Below are 21,278 nucleotides of genomic sequence, written 5' to 3'. Positions count from 1 at the left end.
CTGAGCTGCCACTGCAGCATTCAGATGTTGGGTGGCTACTGCTTGTGCGGCAATGGAAGTTGCAATGTAGGCCAGCAGATGCTGCATCATTGTCCAAAAGTGTGCGAATGGAGTTGCTGGAGAGGATGAGCTCCAAGCTCTGCACAAAGCCCTCTGCCAAGTTGGTGCTGAAATCCTCCATGCTCATTGACCACAGGCTTTCTGGCAGCTTCCAAATGCATGAAGCATTTTGTTGTGCATAGTCATCAGCATTCTTCAGTAGGCTGCCCCACGACGTGCTCATCTGAGTCCTCTGCAACAGAATCCGCATGCGGCCTCACCCTCCAGCGAGCTGGCATCTGTGCTACCCTTGCCCCCTGCCTTTGCTGCAGGCCACCTGTGCCCAGTGTCTCACCGCATGCAGATCCCGCTCCTATGCTATCCTCTAAATTATGTCAGTATCTGACCTACTGGTTGTGAGTGTGAAATCAAGTGATCGTGTTGTGACTTCATCATCACTGTCTTCTTGGTGTCCCTCCACTGCCTGGTCAGCTTGCACGTCTTGGGTATCTGAAAGGAGAAAGGCACAAGGGTAAGGCTGTGGTTCAGGAAGATGTGGGCGGGGGGGTGGAGGGAAGTAAGCGGTGCATGCTTACACCATCTGCAGCTTGTAAATCAAAAGAAAATGTGGAATTAGATGGGGGATGAAATGGGGGATGGGATGTGAGGAGGAGGATTAGGTATGAAGATACCATCATCTCCTATGGTTTCAGCCCCACTGCTGACCATGGCCTCAGGAATAGTCATCCCAACGATGGCCAGTGCCACCTCCTCCATGGAGGTTTGGATATGCAGGCACTCCTGTCCCGCTCAGATTAGTTCCTGCTGCCTCCGCTTTTGCATCACCTTGTACTACAAAAGAGAGAGCAGTGTGTAAAGTGAGTGTCGTGCAATCTGTTTGGGTGATGTGGCTGTAATGGTTCAATAGCTGGTAGTAGGTGCAACTTGTGAGATGTAGGTGTGAGGCTAACAGCAGTGTTAATTATGTGAGGGTGAGGTAAATGTTAGTTACGAGTTCTGATTGGAGATTGTTGGTAGGTGAGTGATAGGGGTTTGGTGATTTGAGCAGTGTCTGAGGATAGTGATGCAGTTGTTAAAATATAACATTTGAAGATGCATTCGCTGACCTTAACCACTCATGCAAGGTCATGAATGTCTTGCAGCACTGTATCCAGAGCCTTGGGGCTTGACTCCTGGCATTGGCCTCCACGGCTATCTGCTCCCATTGCCTTCTGAGCATGTGTCTGGAGGGCCTCCTGGTACCCTGCAGATATAAGACATCACTGCTCCTGTGCACTCTTTCACCAAGGCTGCAATGCAGTGTCCAAAAATGTTGGAGCCTGCTGTCTCTGTTGTGCCATTCTTCAATGTTTCCCAGGTCAGATTCACTTCCTGAATGACTCTCAGCACCTACTCCAGTCAGAATACCCCTCCCCTTTAGGCAGTGCAGGCGAGCTTTAACTGGTGCCAGCCACTTGCATTCAACAGCACAGTGAGCACTGGCTGGACACTGAAATGACATGAGCAGGCAATATAAAGTTGACGTGCTGCCTGCATCAGAATCAAATGTCGCAGGACTAATCGTGCATCAAGAGCCCCATGCCTGTTTTGGGGTGCTATCAAATTTAGTCCTCACAATGTTTTGCATTATGTTCGCGGAATTATAAAGTAACAAAATGGATACACTGGAGACAAAAATGAACATGTTCGAGGCTAATGCAGAAATGAAAACTGTCTTTTTATTACCAGAAGCTGTGCAGACTGGTGGACCATTGAAAAATGAACCTGTCAATTAAACATTCCACAGCATATGCATTAACATTCAATATTAGCATTTTCACATATCATTTTATATTCTACAAACAAGTCTCCTTTCAATGTAGAATTTATAACTTTGAATTAAAGTTTGTCACACAGAGGGAGGAAGAAATTGAGGTCCACACAATTTTCAGTGTGAGCAATTAACTCTGACGGTTTGTTGCGGTGACGTCTATTTTTTTTTGTTTGAGGAGGAACAAGAGTCAGCAATTTTTTTGCCATGATATCTTTAAGTGATAGAGGCATTTTAATGTGATATTTTATGTTTATAGGTATTTAGAAAATGAAAAAATAGTACAACACTTTTCATGAAGTTGGCATCAATGGCTGGATTTTGTGCTGGAGGCGGGACTCCCAACGCCAGGCTGAAAAGGCAGGGGAGAGCTCACTTCTGTCTTTTTGTATCCCCCTCCCCCCAACCAGAGCAGTCCTCCAGTCTTTTTAAATCTAAGTTTCAGGAGCCAGGATCCCCATCCCTTTAAAGACAGGGATCTCGCCTCCAAGAGCTGCTGGCTGGCAGCTCAGCAATATCGGTTGCGCCACTGGGAACGGTGGTCACTACCGGTACTGCAGAAGCCTCAGGCCCAGGCCCAGTGCTGGAACCCCAGACCCAAGGTGAGTGAGGTGCAGTCGCCGGGGCCAGTCCGGAAGGCCCTGGCAAGAGGAGGTGGGGGGTTTGTCATGCAGTCCAGGGGGAGGGGGTGTCACCCCCCTCCCCCCACCCCAGCCTGCAGGGTGGATGCCTCCTGTTACAAGGCATCCTCCCCATGCGGCGGATGCACCCCCTGCCACTGGTGAGATCCCAGCAGCGGCAGGAAGAGGCCGTTAATCGGCCATTAATAGGCCACTTAAGGGCCTCAACTGGCCTCTGGTTGGGAAGGCCATCGTCGGTTCCGGTAAGATCACTTGGCGACGGAGAGGAGACGGACCCTCCAACACCCCGCCAGCCATCGTAATACTCTGTGCGCATCCTCCAACCACGCCTCGGGGGCCACACAAAACCCCGACCAATGAGTTAGTCTCTGTCGACTAATTTGTTGCCAACTGGTTTATCATCAAAGAGGTATTTTGATTCTTTCAAAAATACACTTTCTCATGATTATTTAGATATATCACCTGCCAAACAAAAAAAATCATTGTTAAACTTGTAAAACAGGAATTCACGAATAATAACTGTAGAAACCTTGCCATTCATGACTTATCTGCAATACTGATGTTTTCACACTTCTCCAACACCACATTAGCATTGGCACATTAGGAATCAGCAAAGTTTAATGGAAATTACTGTAACATTTTGCAAACCTGCAATGTATCCCAACTCCTGATGGCAGTAATTCTCACCCAACCCAGCTTTAGGTGTCAATCTTGACAAAGGTTTATATTTAAATATGTTTATATTGAAAAAAATGCTTACGCTTGCAACTTCATCACCCATGCATGTCACTTGTTAGCTAATATTTCACTCAATTAAGTCTGTGAGCTGTCTTTGAGAATGTGGTCAGCAATTTAGTCACATTTACTTTGTTATCATTAACACCTACAGCAAAGCATTACGTAATTTTCTTTGTTTAACACCTGGCCCACTCAGCACCTCCACACAAAACCGAGATTGGGAACATGCCATATGGAAAAATCACAAGTGTGAAATTACATCCATTTTCCTTTCTTTCTTCGCATTTCTTTTACATTGTTGTTGTATTTCACAAATTTTTGAGCAGCTTAGTAAGCCGCTGGAAAGCATGTGCGCTACATATCGCTTTACACTCAAGGATGAATGAAGCATTATAATAACAAATTGTAAGATAGTCTCCCATCTGAATCAGTGGGTAGAGGAGTGCCAGTAGCTGTTAAACCAGATATGTCAATGCAGTGCAGGCAACATGCTAAAAGTACAGTTCACTCTGAACAGTAAGCTGCTGAGCTAATTTTGTAAATGTAGGGAAAACATTTAGCAGCACATTTACGGATTAGATGTTCAACTAATTGTAGAAAATCTTGTATTAGTCACCTGGTTGTCCAACTGGGCCAACTTTTCCTAGCCTTCCAGGCTCTCCTTTCTGCCCCTTTTCCCCGGGTTCACCTGTAACACAACATAAACCGTGACAGCATCATCCTCATTAGTAAAAGAGCTGCACAGAAATAATACACTTCTGTATTTAAATAGGATCCTCACTATTCCCTGACCCACATGAAATTCAGCGATCATGAAATTCAAACAGCACGTAGGTGGCAATCTCAGAGAGGTCAGAGAATAGTTGGTATTGGAACTGACAAAAATGTCACACTGTTGCCTAGTTCCAATTATTCTCACAGCAGGAGTACAAATTACCTCTGTGAGACATTGTGATTATTCACATATTGGAAATATATTCTGTACTACACTACAGTATAATTATCACACTGGAGTATAGACTGCATTGCCTGTATGTTACATCGTAATCACGATTATTTATGAAAAATATAATCTGCTACCTGTACATTGCAGGGTAATTATCACATTAGGAATTAAATCATTAGTGTTAAAATATTAGATTTTAATTACTATCATGGGTCTCATGGGAGATATGAATATACGAATTAGGAGCAGAAGTAGGCCATTTGGCCCCTCTAGCCTGCTCCGCCATTCAAGAAGATCATGGCTGATCGGTTTGTGTTTCAAATTCCAGTCCCATCCAGCCTGATAACCTTTGATTCCCTTGCCTAACAAGAATCTATCCACCACTGCCTTAAAATTATTCAGTGACCCCACCTCCACCACCTTCTGAGGCAGAGAGTTCCAAAGTCGCACAACACTCAGAGAAAAAAAATGTCCTCATCTCTGTCCTAAAAGGGCGACCCCTAATTTTAAAACAGTGCCCCCTAGTCTGGACTCCCCCACAAGAGGAAACATCTTTTCCACTTCCACCTTAAGACCATTCAGGATCTTATATACTTCCATCAAGTCTCCCCTCACTCTTCTAAACTCCAGTGAAAACAAGCCCAGTCTGTCCAACCTTTCATCATAAGACAACTCGCTCATTCCAGGTATCAATCTAGTAAACCTTCTCTGAACCACCTCCAATGCATTCACATCCTTCCTTAAATAAGGAGACCAAAACTGCATACAGTATTCAAGATGTGGTCTCACCAATGCTCTGTATAACTGAAGCATAACATCCCTCCTTTTATTTTCAAATCCTCTTGTAATAAAGGATAGCATTCCATTAGTCTTCTTATTACTTGCTGTATCTGCATACTAACATTTTGTTGCACAATAAACAGGAGGATATTGAGAGGGGTAGCAGAAGTGAGAGACCTTGGAGTGTATGTCCACAGGTCCCTGAGGGTGGTAGGACAGGTAGATAGAGAGATGAAGAAAGCATATGGAATGCTTTTCTTTATTGGCCGAGGTATAGAATACAAAAATAGGGATGTGATGCTGGAACTGTATAAAACGCTGGTTAGGCCACAGCTGGAGTATTGCGTACAGTTCTGGTCATGACATTACAGAAATGACATAATTGCTCTGGAGAGAGTACATAGCAGATTTACAAGAATGTTGCCATGGCTTAAAAGTTGCAGCTATGAGAAAAGATTGGATAGGCTAGGGTTGTTTTCCCTGGAACTGAGGAGGCTGAGGGGAGACTTAATTGAGGTGTACAAAATTATGAGGGGCCTAGATAGAGTAGACGGGAAGAACTTGTGGGGAGGTTAGTTACCAGGAGACACAGATTTAAGGTGATTGGTAGAAGGATTAGAGGGGACATGAGAAAAAAAAATTTTCACCCAGGGTAGGTGTCTGGAATTCACTGCCAGGAATGGTGGTGGAGGCAGAAACCCTCAATTCTTTTGAAAGAGCTGTAACTTGCAAGGCTATCGACCAGGTGCTGGAAGGTAGGATTAGATTGGGCGGCTAGTTTTTTCAGCCGGCACGGCCACGATGGGCTGAATGGCCTCCTTCTGTGCCATCATTGTTCTATGGTTCATGCACTCGAACACCTAGATCCCTCTGCACCTCGGCGTTCTGCAGTCATTCCCCGTTTAAGTAATACTCTGTTTTTTTATTCTTCCTGCCAAAGTGAATAACTTCACATTTTCCCACATTATACTCCATCTGACAGATTTTTATCCAATCTATCATCCTATCTATTATCTTTCTGCAAGCTCTTTTTGTCCTCTTCACAACATACTTTCCTATCTATCTTTGTATCATCTGCAAACTTAGCTACCATGCCATTGCTCCCCTCATCTCAGTCATTGGTATAAATTGCAAAAAGTTGTGGTCCCAGCACAGACCCCTGCGAGACTCCACTCATTACATCCTGCCAATCAGAAAAGGACCCATTTATGCATACTCTCTGATTTCTGCCAGCCAGCCAATCTTCTATCTATGCTAATATGTTACCCACTACACCATGAGCTCCTATTTTGCGCAATAACCTTTTATGTAGCACCTTGTCAAATGCCTTCTGGAAATCCAAGTATAGTATGTCAACGGGCTCGCCTTTATCCACAGTACATTTTACTCCTTCAAAGAAGTCCAATAAATTGGTTAAACTTGATCTCCCTTTCACAAAGCCATGCTGACTATTCCCAATTACCTTGAGTTTTTCTAAGGGCCCAGCTGTAGACTCCTTAATTATCGATTCTAACACCTCGCCCATGGCAGACGTCAAGCTAACTGGCCTATTGTTCTATGGATAGATGGGAATTCCACTTTTAAAATATTCAATAACTTTATATTACCTTAGCCACCTGATATAGAAACTAGGCAACTAGACTCCTACACCTTAAAATTAACATTATACAGCCCTCCGTGACTCCGTTATAAAGACGTCTGCAAACGCGACATGAAATCGTGTGACATTGATCACAAGTCGTGGGAGTCAGTTGCCAGCATTCGCCAGAGCTGGCGGGCAGCCATAAAGACAGGGCTAAATTGTGGCGAGTCGAAGAGACTTAGTAGTTGGCAGGAAAAAAGACAGAGGCGCAAGGGGAGAGCCAACTGTGCAACAGCCCCAACAAACAAATTTCTCTGCAGCACCTGTGGAAGAGCCTGTCACTCCAGAATTGGCCTTTATAGCCACTCCAGGCACTGCTTCACAAACCACTGACCACCTCCAGGCGCGTATCCATTGTCTCTCGAGATAAGGAGGCCCAAAAGAAAAGAAACAGCCCTCAGCCATGTGAAAAATAGGTCTTTGGTTTAAGAAGCATTTAAAAATAGTACCATTTAAATTTAGTTTTTAGACTTATATTTATTTTCTGCACCTCAAAAAATAGTTCATTAATTTTCATAATTAAGATACCATGATTATCATAATGCAAGGTACCTATCTGTGTTTTCTCATTCTACTCAAAGTCATTTCTTCATTTTCACTTCACATCCCTGTCAAGTTGCTAGTCACAAGCTCTGTGCCTCCACTCAACAGTAAGCAGTTCCACCATCTCAGCTGTTATTGTCTAAATAATCTTTTTCCCAGCTGGAACCCATTCCATAATCATTTGAGTTATCAACCTCCAGCCATACAATACCCAAGTCTGACCATTGCACTCTTCTCATTGAAACATGTTCTAATAATGCACACAGACTACACTCTCATCATTTTAGTGTCAGTGACTCTGTTCTCTGTTTCAATATCAGAGTAGCGAAGGTGATATTCAGACCGAGTTTCTCTGGATTAACCTGAAAATAATAACAGCTGTGAAGCAATATTTGACCGTATTATAGACCACCAAATCGTCAGAAAGAAACAGAAAAAGAGATTTGTTGACAATTTAAATAGGTTTGCAGAAGTAATAGGATTGTAATGTTGATTCAAAAGTACAGTACACAACAGTAACAATGGCCAAAATGGGAAGCAGTTCATATAATTCATTCAGACAGTTTCCTAAATCAGTATGTTATGATGAAGGCAAGGAACAGGCAAACTGCTAGACAATGATAAGAGAAAGCACATGAACATTTTGAAAGGCATGGGCTAATTAGGGACAGTCAATGTGAGTTTGCAAACGGAAGTTCATGCTTCTCTAAATTAATAAAATTCTTCAGGGAAATGATTGAGCATTTATAGAAAGGAAATGTAGTGGATATGATGTATCTGGACTTTAAAAAAGCATTAAGTAAGTACTACATAAGAGATGTATTTCAAAGATTAAGGTATTAAGGGTAACTGGATCCGTGTAAATGGATGCTTCTCAGATTGGCATGTCCCAATGATCTGTGTTAAGACTCCTTGCTTCTCCAACAGCAGAGAGAGATATACATATCAGCATTTTCTGGAACGACTAAATTAGGAGGCATGGCGAACGGTGAGGAAGTAAACAGGAGGATAAATGCAAGTTAGGTAAATTGGTAGAACTGTGGTAAGTGTAGGTTAATATAATTGTGCATTTTGGGGAAAGAAACAGAATGGGAATACAAACTAATTAGGTAACATTCTCAATGAAATTGAGGAAGAGATGTGGGTAACATTTTCAAAAGCGGAATTGCAGGTCGAAAATTACAAAGGCCAGGAGGTATTGGTGAATCTGTTGACTAGGTTACAGTTGTTTTGGGCACTCAATCATAGAAAGGATACTGAAGCCTGAGAAAAAGTGAATGCAGATTTACTAGGGTGATACCGGGCGGAGTGTCAGCTTGGATCAACCAGTAGCATTCTTCCCACTGAGTCAGAAGGTTGTGAGTTTACATGCCATGAAAGACTCGAGCACAAAATCTAGGCTGCCATTTCAGTGCAGTATTTAGAAGGTGCTTCACTGACAGCGGTGCCAACTTTTGGAGGAAATTTAAAATGTAAAATTAATAGTAAAAGCATAAAGGGCGTGGTTAAAAGATATATTTCATGCAAAGAGTCATTGAAGTCAAATTAACTACAGCATTTAAGAAGGAATTAGATAATCACTTGGAGGTAAAATATTAGGGGAGATAGGATTAAATAGTTTCAATCTGAAGCAAGCACTGACACTGTGCTGAGTATTGACATTTATGAACGTGCACATTCTGCATAGCACAGCCTGCTTACAGCCCTGTCATGGCCCAACTCCCAACACCGTACAGAACCATTGGCTGCAGTCTGTGCTAAACGCTTTTCTTTAACATCCTTTGATATCTTTCCTTCTCCAGATTGATTTCCACAATCCATCAAAACACTTCCAGCCAGAGAAGATCTCAATTTCATTATATTTCCCTTCACTTGATGTATAGATTCCCAGGTATATAAACTCATAAACCAGTCAGATTAATGAGTTTTAAACAAAAGCATTGATTTCTGATATGGACCACCTATCAAAGAGGCACTATTATGTTTAAATCAGCAGTATCTCTTTAATGTCTTAAAAATGAAGGAAATTGAATTGATTTTGTTTGAAAGCACTTTCTGATATCCATCTTGAAATCATGAGCTCATATACAAATGTATTTTTTTTACTAAAATAACAGTCCTTCTTTCTGGTAACTGTAAACAGTGCTATTCAAAAAAGGAGGGAGAGAGCAAACAAAGAACGACAGGCCAGTTAGCCTGATATCAGTCATGGGGAAAATTTTGGAATCTATTATTACTGAAGTGGCAACAGAGAACTTAGAAAATCATTATATGATTAGGCAGAGTCAACATGGTTTCATGAAAGTGAAATCATGTTCGAAAAATCTCTAAGGAGGATGTTACTAGAAGAGTAGAAAAAGGGCAATCAGTGGATGTTGTACATTTAGATTTTCAGAAGGCATTTGATAAGGTGCCACACAAAACGTTGTGGCATAAGATAAGGGCTTGCGGGGTTGGAGGTAATATATTAGTTTAATATGGAAAGAGGATTGCTTAAAGGACAGAAAGCAGAGAGCAAGAATAAACAGGTCCCTTTCAGGTCGGCAAGCTGTTTACAAGTGGGGTGCCGAAAATAAAATAAGGAGGACATAAAGAGTCCGCAAAGGGATATAAATAGGTTATGTGAGTGGGCAAGCAGTCAGCAGATGTTGGATAATGTGGGGAAATGAGGTTATTCACTTTGATCAGAACAGAATATTTTTAAATGATGACAAATTATCTAATGTTGGTGTTCAGAGGGACTTGGGTGTTTTTGTATAAGAAATAAAGAAAGTTAACATGTTGGTACAGCAAGCAATTAAGAGTACAGAATAAGAAAAGACTTGCTACAATTGTTCAGGGCTTTAGGGAGACCGCACCTGGAGCACTGTGCACAGTTTTGTTCTCTGCATCTTTGATGGGATGAAGCGAAGTTTCACTAGATTGATTCCTGAGGAGAGGGTTGTCCTCTGAAAAGTGATTGAATAGAAAGGGCCTATCTATATTCGCTGGAGTTTGGAAGAATGAGAGGTGATCTCATTGAAACATGAGAGGGCTTGACTGGGTAGATGCTGAGAGCCTGTTTTCCCCGGGCTGGAGAGGCTAGGACTGGGTGTCATCGTCTCAGGATAAGGGGTCAGCCATTTAGGATGGAGATGAGTAGAAATTTCTTTACACAATGCACTATGAACCTTTGGAATTTTCTATCCCAGAGGGCTGCAGATGCTCAGTCGTTGAGTATATTCAAGGATGAGATCAATAGATTTTTGGACTCTAATGAAATCAAGGCATATGGGGAGGGGGCGGCAAAGTGGAATCATGTTCAAAGATTAGCCATGACCTTATTAAATGGTAAAGAGGCTCAAGGGGCCAAAAGGCTCTTGTTTCTTATGCTCTTCAGCCCATTAAAAAAATCCTTTGATTTCTTGATTCAGTGTCAGTTTTCCTTATTCCCATCTTTGAAGGACCTTGGGATATTAATTATGTGGAAGATGCTATATTAGTGTTAGTTACTGTATTATTCCACCTGCTGTTTTGGTTCTCCTTCCCTCCAGCAGGAGGCAATAAAGTGTCCCTTAGTGGCTCCATTCATTTTAATGGCTGCCATTTTGCTTTGGACAGGCCTGAAAGCTAGTGCTGAGCCTTTTGCATCATGAGTAAGGTATATCTATGCACAAATTAAATAACTTGCTTAAATCAACTTATTGATCTATTTCAGCATTTAAGCTCATAGATCATGTCCCCTTTCAATCATTTTTTCTGCGATGAAACAAATTCAGCTTCATCACAGTGGCGCAGTGGTTAGCACCACAGCCTCACAGTTCCAGGGACCCGGGTTCGATTCTGGGTACTGCCTGTGTGGAGTTTGTAAGTTCTCCCTGTGACCGCGTGGGTTTTCCCCAGGTGCTCCGGTTTCCTCCCACAGCCAAAGACTTGCAGGTGATAGGTAAATTGGCCGTTGTAAATTGCCCCTAGTGTAGGTAGGGAATATGGGATTACTGTAGGGTTAGTATAAATGGGTGGATGTTGGTCGGCACAGACTCGGTGGGCCGAAGGGCCTGTTTCAGTGCTGTATCTCTAAATAAAAAAATAAAATAAATAAAAATTATCTCTTATAACTTGCGCCCTTAGTTTTGGAATCATCCTTATTGCTGTTCTTTGAACTGTTTATCAAAGCATTAGTGTTCTCTTGAAGCTAGAGGTGTCAGCTGTGACTCAGGGGTAGCACTTTGACTGAGTTAAAGGGTCATGGCCTTAAGCACGTGATCTAGGCTGACACTTCAGCACACTGCTGAGGGAGTACTGAAATCAGATGAGACATAAAACTGAGGTCCTGTTTGTCTGTTCAGCAGGATGTAGGAACATCTTATGGGACTATGTCAAGAGCAGGGAGCTCACCTGGCATTCTGGCAAATATTCCTCTCTCAGCCAACACAGCCAAAAAGCAGATTAACTGGTCATTCATCTCATTGCTGTTTGTGGTACCTTGCTGTGCACAAACTGGTTGCTGCTTTTGCCTATGTAACAATTACTACACCTCAAAAAGTAATTAATTGTCTCTGAAGTGCTTGGAGATTTCCTCAGAATGTGCAAGTGTAGTAATATATTCTGTGAGTCATACAAGGTTAAAACAAGTTTTGATGCATATGCAAATCTGCTCAAGATACAATCTAGTATTTGATTACCCATCCAGTAGCTTCACATTGATTGGATATTTTCAAAGTCTGATTAGAAAACATACTTGCACTTGCCTTTCCACTTTGCACATTCCCTTACATTTATTCATGCTAAAATTAAACAGCCTTTCCTTAGTCCATTGCTTATTGGTCCAGGTGTTTCTGAATGTTATCAATTTTCCTTCCACTAATCACCTGGCCACACAGCTTGGTAGGATCAGCAAATTTTATCTTGCTGATGAAAAGTGAATTTAAATTAGCGATCGTGCTCCCAATTGCATTCAGTGACTGTGTAAATGTGTACGTATTAGATGAGAACAGTATTCTGCTCAACTACGCATCTCAGCCACCCTCCAGCCCTTATCCACAATGACAAATAGCCTGCAGGCTCTCACTGTCAAGGATCACCCTTGACAATGACTAATCTATCAGAGGGTGAGCTGGTGCCCATGGAACCGTGCCCAATAAAGTGTCAATGGATTCAGGAGACCGTAGAGGAGAAAATAAGAAAAACTTCAACTTTCATCTCACTGTTATAATTGGACTTTACCTCTGGGTTATTGAAATCTTCCACGACTTTTACATTACAGTTCCCTGTGCTGGCATGATATGTCTACCCTAATACTCTAACATGCTAGATATCAGATGGAGAATTAGGAAATAAATGGATTCACATAGCACAGGAACATTGAAGTAATATTTTCACCCTAGTTGCGTGACAGCAAAAAAAACAAATGTAGCTACTGCCAGAGGTAGTCAGATCATTTTCTGAATTAAAATGGCCTTGGAAAACCAATGTTTTGTCACCTCTGACGTGGCAGTAATGGTCAATATATTAACAATAGTGCATCCCCACTGACTAATTAATGGTATCTTTAAATCATAAACTTTGAATTCTGACTCTCCAGCAGTCCATACCTGACATATCTCAGTTGTGTTAGTTAGATTAAACTAGTCATGTACCTCTCTTTTCTCGGAATCTCAGAAGACTACCACTCTCTGAAACATGCATGTGCATGCAGATAGTCACAGAACCTGTAGCATCATGTATCATGTACATGAACATGCATACCAGAGCTCTTAAATTTGAATGAGTGTGTAATCTGCAGAGTGCAGCTAGCATTAGCTGAGCCACACAAATAGTGCCAGTTCATTGCAAAGTTGACCTTAATGAGTCAGTTCCATGCTTCTAATTATATCAGCAAGCCTGGTGTATCTCATCACATGTAATGGATTCTAGAACATTGTGATAGCTCTGCACAAATGACTGGAGCTAAGCATTTTGAATTACCCAGGAAAAGCTGGTCTCTCACCTACTAGTACTGTACTTTACATTTGATTTTTAATACTGATTTTTTGCATGAATGTGATCCTAACCATCAGCTATAATAGCAACATACCATTTTCCCACTCACTTCATTTCCTACTATTTCTACCTGAAGTTGCTGACTTACATTGGGGATTGGTTCCAACAAAACTCCATGATCTTGCCCTGTGGCCTTTTCTCATCAGTGCACCTGACAATGAGTGCCAACAGGCTATTCAACTGTAATGGGAATTATAGTTGAAGTCAATCCTGTCCTCAACCACCATCCACACACCTTCCAATGGGGCTCATTGGATAGTAATCAGGAGCAGGCTGCAGCAGCTTTATCAAATCGACTGCTGCCTCGGCTAAGATCAACTAAATCAGCACAAATAAGGCACTGAGCTTTATCTTCATTGCTTAGTTCACAAATGGGCATTAGATTTACTAAATAAGTCATCCAGTAATCTCTATCCACCTTCATTCACTGCACTCTGTAAAAATCCTGCACCAATGCTGATGAATAAAATACACCACTTGTTTAACACCTAACATGGTGTAATGGCATCAATTATAGTGCTATTATAATTTAATGGAATTTAGTGATAAACGCAATGGGAATAAAATGCAGTCTATAGTACTTCACAAATCACAAACTTTTAAACTGAATATACAACTACCTTTCAGACCAGGGACTAGGATCTGTACTGAGCATGATTCATCTGCTATATGTTGAGATTCTCCAGAGCTGAGCAAGGACAGGAACAGCAGGCCAATTTGGAACACAAGTAAAAACAGTCCACTGTTCATAATGTCCACAAAAAGTTCATTGACTCCTAAAGACAGAAATTCTTTTATAAATAACCATCACAGTAGTGGAGATGAAACAAACACATTCTTTAACTTGTTAAATATGAGCAGTGTTCAGAATTTCCCTACACACTCTTCTACTCCTGCAAGTGTTAAAAGCAAAATTCTTATATTCACCTCTTCTATCTCTTATTCCAACTTATTCTTCCCCACCCCCGCACCCTAGTCCTCAAATCTGCAAATTAATCCGTCAATATTCAGGCTTTTACTTTCCAAGTTTGGAGTTGCCTCAGTATTCCTCAGTATGGAAGTGTGAAAAGCCACCTGATCGGAGTGGGAGGCAGAGGAATATGGGGCTCAGTTATACCAGGTCTTTAATATCACTGTTTTTAATCAAAATTCTGCCGTAAGTGGAGTGGGCTCCTCTAACTTGATCCCTGCTCTCCAGACATCACAGCACAAGGAAAGACTGGCGAGATGATGTCATCCACCAACGGCCCCACCAGTTCCACCACCAGCACATCCCACATTCCACCCTTGTCCACCACCCCCCACCAAGCCACCCTTGCCCCAATGTTATCTGTGCCTGCAGAATAAGGGTACATCTATGACATGGGCAGAAGTTCCACACCACCCAGAGCTGTGCCCCAAAGCAGTCTACCGCAGGAATTTCTAGTCCCGAAAAACTACTTCTGAATTTTTCTGGTCGCAATCTATTTCAACCAGTGTCTTGTGATAGGAATTTAACTTTGGTATTTCAATTAATAAAGCACTGTGTCCCCAAACTGGTTAGAAAAAACATTAATAGAATAACGATAATTGCTAAATTCAAAGTGAGTCAATCACCATCAGACAGGCTGAATACCTCAGTTTAAGAATTCTACAATTAAAGCTGGAACAGACGTTTAGCTATTTAATGATTACGATCAGAATGACATTTTATTACTTAAAATTAAACCAAGTCCATGAGTTCTCAAAATGTTTTAAGCAGTTCCTGAAAATAAATTCTATCACCAACTCTAATTCTTGAAAAATGACTAATATTTTAGCACACCCAAATTCCAAAGCATTTGAGTAGTTAATTGATTCCCATTTAGAGCATTCTAATACTGTCGATCGTTCTTTAGTAACTGCTGAAATAAATCTGTTAGTCCTCATGTTCTTTTGCCAATGTGCTCCCTCTTCCTGTCTTTTAACAGATAGGAACAAGGATTGTCATTTGGAAATTACTATTGCAGATATTTAGTTAAGTATGGAATCAAAAGCAGACTGAAAACTCCTCTTACCTTATGATGGAAGACAGAGCACTGAGCAAGGAATCATCCTGAGCCTGCTCTCCCATCGCACAGATGAACTTTATTGCTGCTCTTGTTTACCAATGTTTGACAGTTTTTTAGGTTGACTCGCTGATATAGCCTGCCCAAGGAACCAGCCCAGCAAATCTAAGAGCAAAATTGTAAGCATGACCCATAAAAAACATCCTGTTTAACAAATGTCAGCTGGGAAGCTCGCAGCTGTGAAAGGAGTTTGTAGGAAAATCCACGGCAGAATAGAAAAAAAAAAATCTTCAATTATTTGGTTATTTATTTTTAACAGCAAACATAATATTTTTGATTCGATATCAAACTCTTTCCATAGTATATGTAAATGACTTCTGCAATATGAATAGCAGCAAACTCTCTGTGATTTCCCTTGCAGCAGGGTGGTCAAGCTGATTTTTTTTTTTCTGTCAGGCAAATTACCAAGGGTTTTACTGACATTTTCTTGGCTTTTCATGGTGCAAAGTTCTAGTAACATTATCTGGATTGAACTACTGTTTTCCCCATCATCTTATGTTTAAGGGGTCTTCCCCGCCCCCATGGTAATATTTTCAGAACTCCCAGACCACAGTCAAGCTTCGACTGTGTTGTATAGTTGTGCCTGTAAGGCATTCGGCTTTTCCCTGCATACACGCAGAACATAAAACTTATAGGAGCAATGTGAGTGCGAGGAAGTCTAGAAATACAGGACACCATTTTCAGATTATCAGATGATAAAGAACTTCCCAATTCATTCTTCCTTTGAGACATTTAAGAACTAATGCACTGTCTGTATACAATGTCCCAGTAGAAAACTAAAACAAAGCACTCTATAACACTGGACATAAAAGATAATGAGAACAGGGTGAAAAGTTAAAACTCTAAAACCGAGCCCATTAATGTTGTGTAAATGTTTTTAATTTGCTAGATTTAAAAGTGAATAAATTCCAGTAATTTTTTTTTAATTAAAATATCCTAGCTTCCCCCAGTCAGCTAGAGGTTAAAATCATCACTCGGCCTAAAATTAAGATCAGATGGGTTCTTAGGTTGATGGGTTCTGTGCTGAATTCTCATAATTGAAGTATTACAATTGGCTTCAGCATCCCAGGCTATAGTGAGGTAAAATAATTGAGGGGTTCTGCTTCTGATAACTGTCCAGTGACCTTCTGCTGAAAACTAATATGCTGATCAAGCTCAGCTGTGATGCCCTTTATAGTCAAATGGCCTACTGATATTCATCATCTAGGCAAAGATGAGGACCGGAGGATATCTGTGGAACCATAACCCTGCACGAGTCATGAAGCTGGGGAGAAGAGAGGAGAAAAATGAGAAAAATAATGGAAGTTTTTTTTTAAAAGTCTGAAGTCAGATATTTTTACTTGATTTCCCAGAATTCTTGGCATCTTCCTCATCTGCCACGTACCGTACTTTTCTTAGACTTGTGAGAAAAATAACAAGGAAATAGTATACCTCATTGAGAGGAAAAATGGTTTGTAGGGAGACTAGCTCGGTAATATAATTAATGTCTAAGTGAACAACTTTGTGAAATCACAGGACAATTCCTCTTAAAATGGCCGCTGCCATTATAGAGTAGGGAATTGCCTTGCCTGAGATAAAAGGAAAAAAGATGGATTTTTCTGGCTGTAGGATTGCAGGTCATTAGCCGAGTAATTCACATATACAGGAGGAAGTGAAGAAAGACTTTCCAAGTTGAAATGTGTCTGAGTACCATTACAAATTGTCCATAATCAATGCACAGTTACTATAGAAACTCAACACCCTCTCTCTTGGAGTTTACCTTCCACATGTCTCTGCTCATGAAGATTGTTGTCTGCCATTGCAAATAGCAACCCTAATTGGCTCGGTGCCCTGTGACCAGGCATGGGAAGATTTCAAGTTTTTTTTTGGCGGCGTGGGGTAGGGTAGGGCGGGTAAGTTTTTATTTTTGTCTGACTGTGCTTCTGCACGGTGCCTTGGAATGTTTTTCTATGTTTAAAAGTGCCATATAAATGCAAGTTTGCTGTTGTTGGAACTCATCCAACGAAATATTCTCAACCTTATTGAACCTCACTGAACACCATCATTTTGTATGTGTGTCACAATTGTTCTTTGAGTTTTTTTTTAGATGAATTGCATGCATCAGATTCACAGCAAAAATAATCGATCAATAAAGCAAAGGAGCAGCAATATTGACACTGAACAATTAACTTTTCTATTTTTTTACAGTCATTATTGAAGAATATATCATCTCCCATCTGGCCCTGACAACTGTCCCGCCAAGAATCTAGGAAGATTTCTTTTTTCCCTAACCTTTTCCAATACCCCTTATGGTTGGTTGCTTCGGACTGCCAATACGCAACTCTCCAGCCTTCAACCTTTTCTTTCCCCACAAGGAAACACCACAGCCTTTGTTCAGCATCTTGAGCTGGGAATGGAGTAGATCAGGAATTGGTTCAGCACTCACCCATCATTCCACAGCTCTGAATTTTTGGAACTGTTTACCTCAGTGGGCCAGTCATTGAGTATATTCAAGACTAAAATCAATATATTTTTGGGCAAGAAAGGATAGAGTGGGAAAGTGGAATTGAGGTAAATCAGCCATGATCTTACTGCATGACAGAGCAGGCACAAGGGGCAATATGGTCCACTGCTGCTTTTATTCTTTATGATCTTATGAATATTGCAAAGTGGTTTGGGGTACACATCACTGCATTTTTATATCATGCTTCAGGATATCCCAAGGCTTTTCACAGCCAGTGAAGTAGTTTTGTGTAACAACTGTTGTAGGGAAAACTGACACTTCAAGACAGGATCACACTAGCCTGCAATGTCTACATGATTGAAGAACCTAACAACAGTCTTATTCTGAGCTCATATATGAAGGGCGACAACTTGGTGAGGTAATGAAGGATTGCCAATCTCTTCAAAAAATGGAAGGGCGGGGGTTGGAGAAAGGGAAACAAGAAGAAAATTATGGGGCAAAAAACGAGTTTCTTTTAAGGCATTTACAAATAGATGGCAAATAGGGATAAAATAGTATGATTATGATCATAGTCCACTACAAAACAACTTTCCCCAGATAATTCTTCAGCCTCATATTTGTACTGGAACCAGGATGTAGCATTAGGAAGGATAAACAAGGTGCACAAAGGATTAGGAGAGACAGCTAGCACTAGAGTCAGAAATAGCAAAGTATTAGTTGGGGTCAGAGTAAGAGGGAATGCAATAAGGTCTAAATTAGGTTTACAGTGCATGTATATTAACACACAAAGCATGGTAAATAAAGTTGGTAAGCTGCAGGTGCAGGAGAGCCACATGGGAATATGATGTGGCAATAATGGAGACCTGTCTCAAAAAAGGACAGTAATACAAAAGCAAAATACTGCAGATGCTGGAAATCTGAAATAAAAACAGAAAATGCTGGAAATACTCAGCAGGTCTGGCAGCATCTGTGGAGAGAGAAACAGAGTTAATGTTTCAGGTCTGTGACCGAAGGGTATTAAAAAATTCCGGGATATAAGGTGTTCAGGAAAGATAGGGAAGGAAAACAAGGAGGATGGGTAACATTTTTCATTAAGAAAAATATTACAGTGCTGGAGAGAGACGATGTCCTAGAGGGGTCAAGGAAGGAATCTATTTGGTTAGAGATAAGAAACATTACACTACAGAGTGTCTTCTACAGGCCACCAACTAATGGGAAAGATATAGAGGAGCAAATCTGCACGGAAATTACAGAAAGGTGCAAAACTATAGAGTAGTGATAATGGGGGACTTTAATTATCCTAATATAGACAGGGCTGGTAATAATGCAAAAGGCAAAGAGAGGGAAGAGTTTCTGAAGTGTGTCCAGGAGAATTTTCTAGATCAGTTTGTTTCCAAGGAAGAAGGCATTGCTGGATCTGGGTCTGGGCAATGTGGTGGATCAAGTGTCAATAGGGGAACATTTAAGGAACAGGGATCAAAGTGTAAAGTGTAGGTTAGCTATTGAAATAGGCAGGGAACAATTCAGAGTAAAAAATACTTAATTGAAGGAGGGCCAATTTTAGAAGGGTCAGAATGGTTCTGTCCCAGGTAAATTGGAATCAAAAGTTAGCAGGCAGAACTGTAACAGAACAATGGGCAGCCTTTAAAGAGGTAGTTCAGGTACAATAAGGAAACCAAATCCAGAGCACCCTGGATGACAAACGCGATAGAGGAAGATGATGGGAAGATGGTGGTGTCACTGAACTAATATTCCAGAGGCCTAGGCTAAACGGCGACATGGGTTCAAATCCCACCACGGGAGCCAGTGGAATTTTAAGTTTTTTTAATAAAGATCTGAAATTGAAAGCTAGGCTCCATGACGGTGCCATGAAACCATTGTCGATTGTCGTAAAACATATCTGGTTCACTAATGTCCTCTAGGGAAGGAAATCTGTCATCCTGACCTGGTCTGGCCTACGTGTGATTCCAGACCCACAGCAATGTGGTTGACTCTTAACTGCCCTCTGAAATGGCCTAGCAAACCACTAAGTTGTCAAGGGGAGTTAGGAATGGGCAACAAATGCTGGCCTTCCCAGCAACACCCACATCCCATGAAAGAATAAAAAGGGTGCGTATAACAGATGTCAGGTCAATAATACACGTGAGAACTAGGCTGAGAAAGTTCAGAGGGGATGTGAAAAAGGCAGAGAGTATGAAAAGATAACATAAATGAGACTTCAAAAGTCTCTATAGGCATATAAATAGTAAAATGGTACTGAGAGGAAGGGTGGGCCCAAAAAGGGGATTTAAACAAGGAGGCAGAGGGCATGGCAGAGGTACTAAATGAATACTTTGCATCTGTCTTTACCAAGGAAGATGATGCTGCCAAAGTCATAGTGAAAGAGGAGGTAGTTGAGATACTGGGTAGGCTAAAAGGTGATAAAGAGAAGGTATTAGAAAGGCTGGCTCTTCTTAAAGTAGGTAAAATACCAGGACTGAATCAGAAGCATCTGAGGATCCTGTGGGAAGTAAGGGTGGAAATTGCAGAGGTACTGGCCAAAATCTTCTGATCCTCCTTAGATATGGGGATGGTGGCAGAGGACTAGAGAATTGCATGTTTTGCGCCCTTGTTCAAAAAAGACTGTAAGGATAAACCCAGCAACTACAGGCCAGTCAGTTTAACCTGTGGTGGGAAAGCTTTTAGCAATGATAATCCAAGGCAAAATTAAAAGTCACTTGGACAAGTGTGGATTAATTAAACCAGCACGGATTTATTAAAGACAAATCATGTTTAACTAACTTGATTTGAGTTTTTTGATGAAGTTAACAGAGAGGGTTAATGAGAGGAATGTGGTTGGTGTATATATTGACTTCCAAAAGGCATTTGCTAAAGTGCCACTTAATAGGCTTGCCAACAAAGTAGAAGCCCATGGAATAAAAGATACAGTGGCAGCATGGATATGAAATTGGCTGAATGACAAGAAACAGAGAGTAGCGATGAACGGTTGTTTTTCAGATTGGAGGAAGGTATACGCTGGGGTTCCCCAGGGGTCGGTCCAGGGCCACTGTTTTTCTTGATATAAATTAATGACCTAGACTTGGGATTATAGAGTCATAGAGAGATACAGCACTGAAACAGGCCCTTCGGCCCACCGAGTCTGTGCCAACCATCAACCACCCATTTATACTAATCCTACATGAATCCCATATTGCCTACCACATCCCCACCTTCCCTCAATTCTCCTACCACCTACCTACAATAGGGATAATTTACAATGGCCAATTTACCTATCAACCTGCAAGTCTTTGGCATGTGGGAAGAAACCGGAGCACCCGGAGGAAACCCACGCGGTCACAGGGAGAACTTGCAAATTCCGCACAGGCAGGACCCAGAACCGAACCCGGGTCGCTGGAGCTGTGAGGCTGCGGTGCTAACCACTGCGCCACTATGCTGCCCCGATTACAGGGCACAATTTCAAAATTTTCAAATGACACAAAACTTGAAAGTACTGTGATCTGTGAGGAGGGTAGTGATAGACTTCAAGAGGAGGTAGACAGACTGGTGGAATGGGCAGGCATATGGCAG

At 41.4% G+C, this 21,278-nt stretch overlaps 1 protein-coding gene across 3 annotated transcripts in view; it reads right to left on the bottom strand.

The window, feature by feature from the left end:
- Positions 1-15,551, bottom strand: part of colec11 (collectin sub-family member 11) — a 53,269-nt gene extending 37,718 nt beyond the window's left edge. Inside the window, exons 1-3 of one of the 3 annotated variants that reach the window (XM_068022236.1) lie at positions 15,218-15,551; positions 13,802-13,957; positions 3,866-3,937 (exon numbers count right to left, since the gene is read on the bottom strand). In XM_068022236.1, coding sequence (XP_067878337.1) covers positions 3,866-3,937; positions 13,802-13,931 — 202 coding nt within the window. In that variant the 5' untranslated portion in view covers positions 13,932-13,957; positions 15,218-15,551. Of the gene's footprint in view, positions 1-3,159; positions 3,352-3,865; positions 3,938-13,801; positions 13,958-15,217 lie in introns of those variants that run through there. The other 2 variants (XM_068022245.1, XM_068022251.1) reach the window with 2 other exon arrangements.
- Between the last annotated feature and the right edge of the window lie 5,727 nt (positions 15,552-21,278).

This window comes from Heterodontus francisci, chromosome 3 (genome assembly GCF_036365525.1).
Source record: "Heterodontus francisci isolate sHetFra1 chromosome 3, sHetFra1.hap1, whole genome shotgun sequence".
In the NCBI taxonomy this organism is placed as follows: Eukaryota; Metazoa; Chordata; class Chondrichthyes; order Heterodontiformes; family Heterodontidae; genus Heterodontus; species Heterodontus francisci.
Note: the sequence above shows the minus strand (reverse complement) of the source record. Positions and strands in the feature narration are given on the sequence as shown.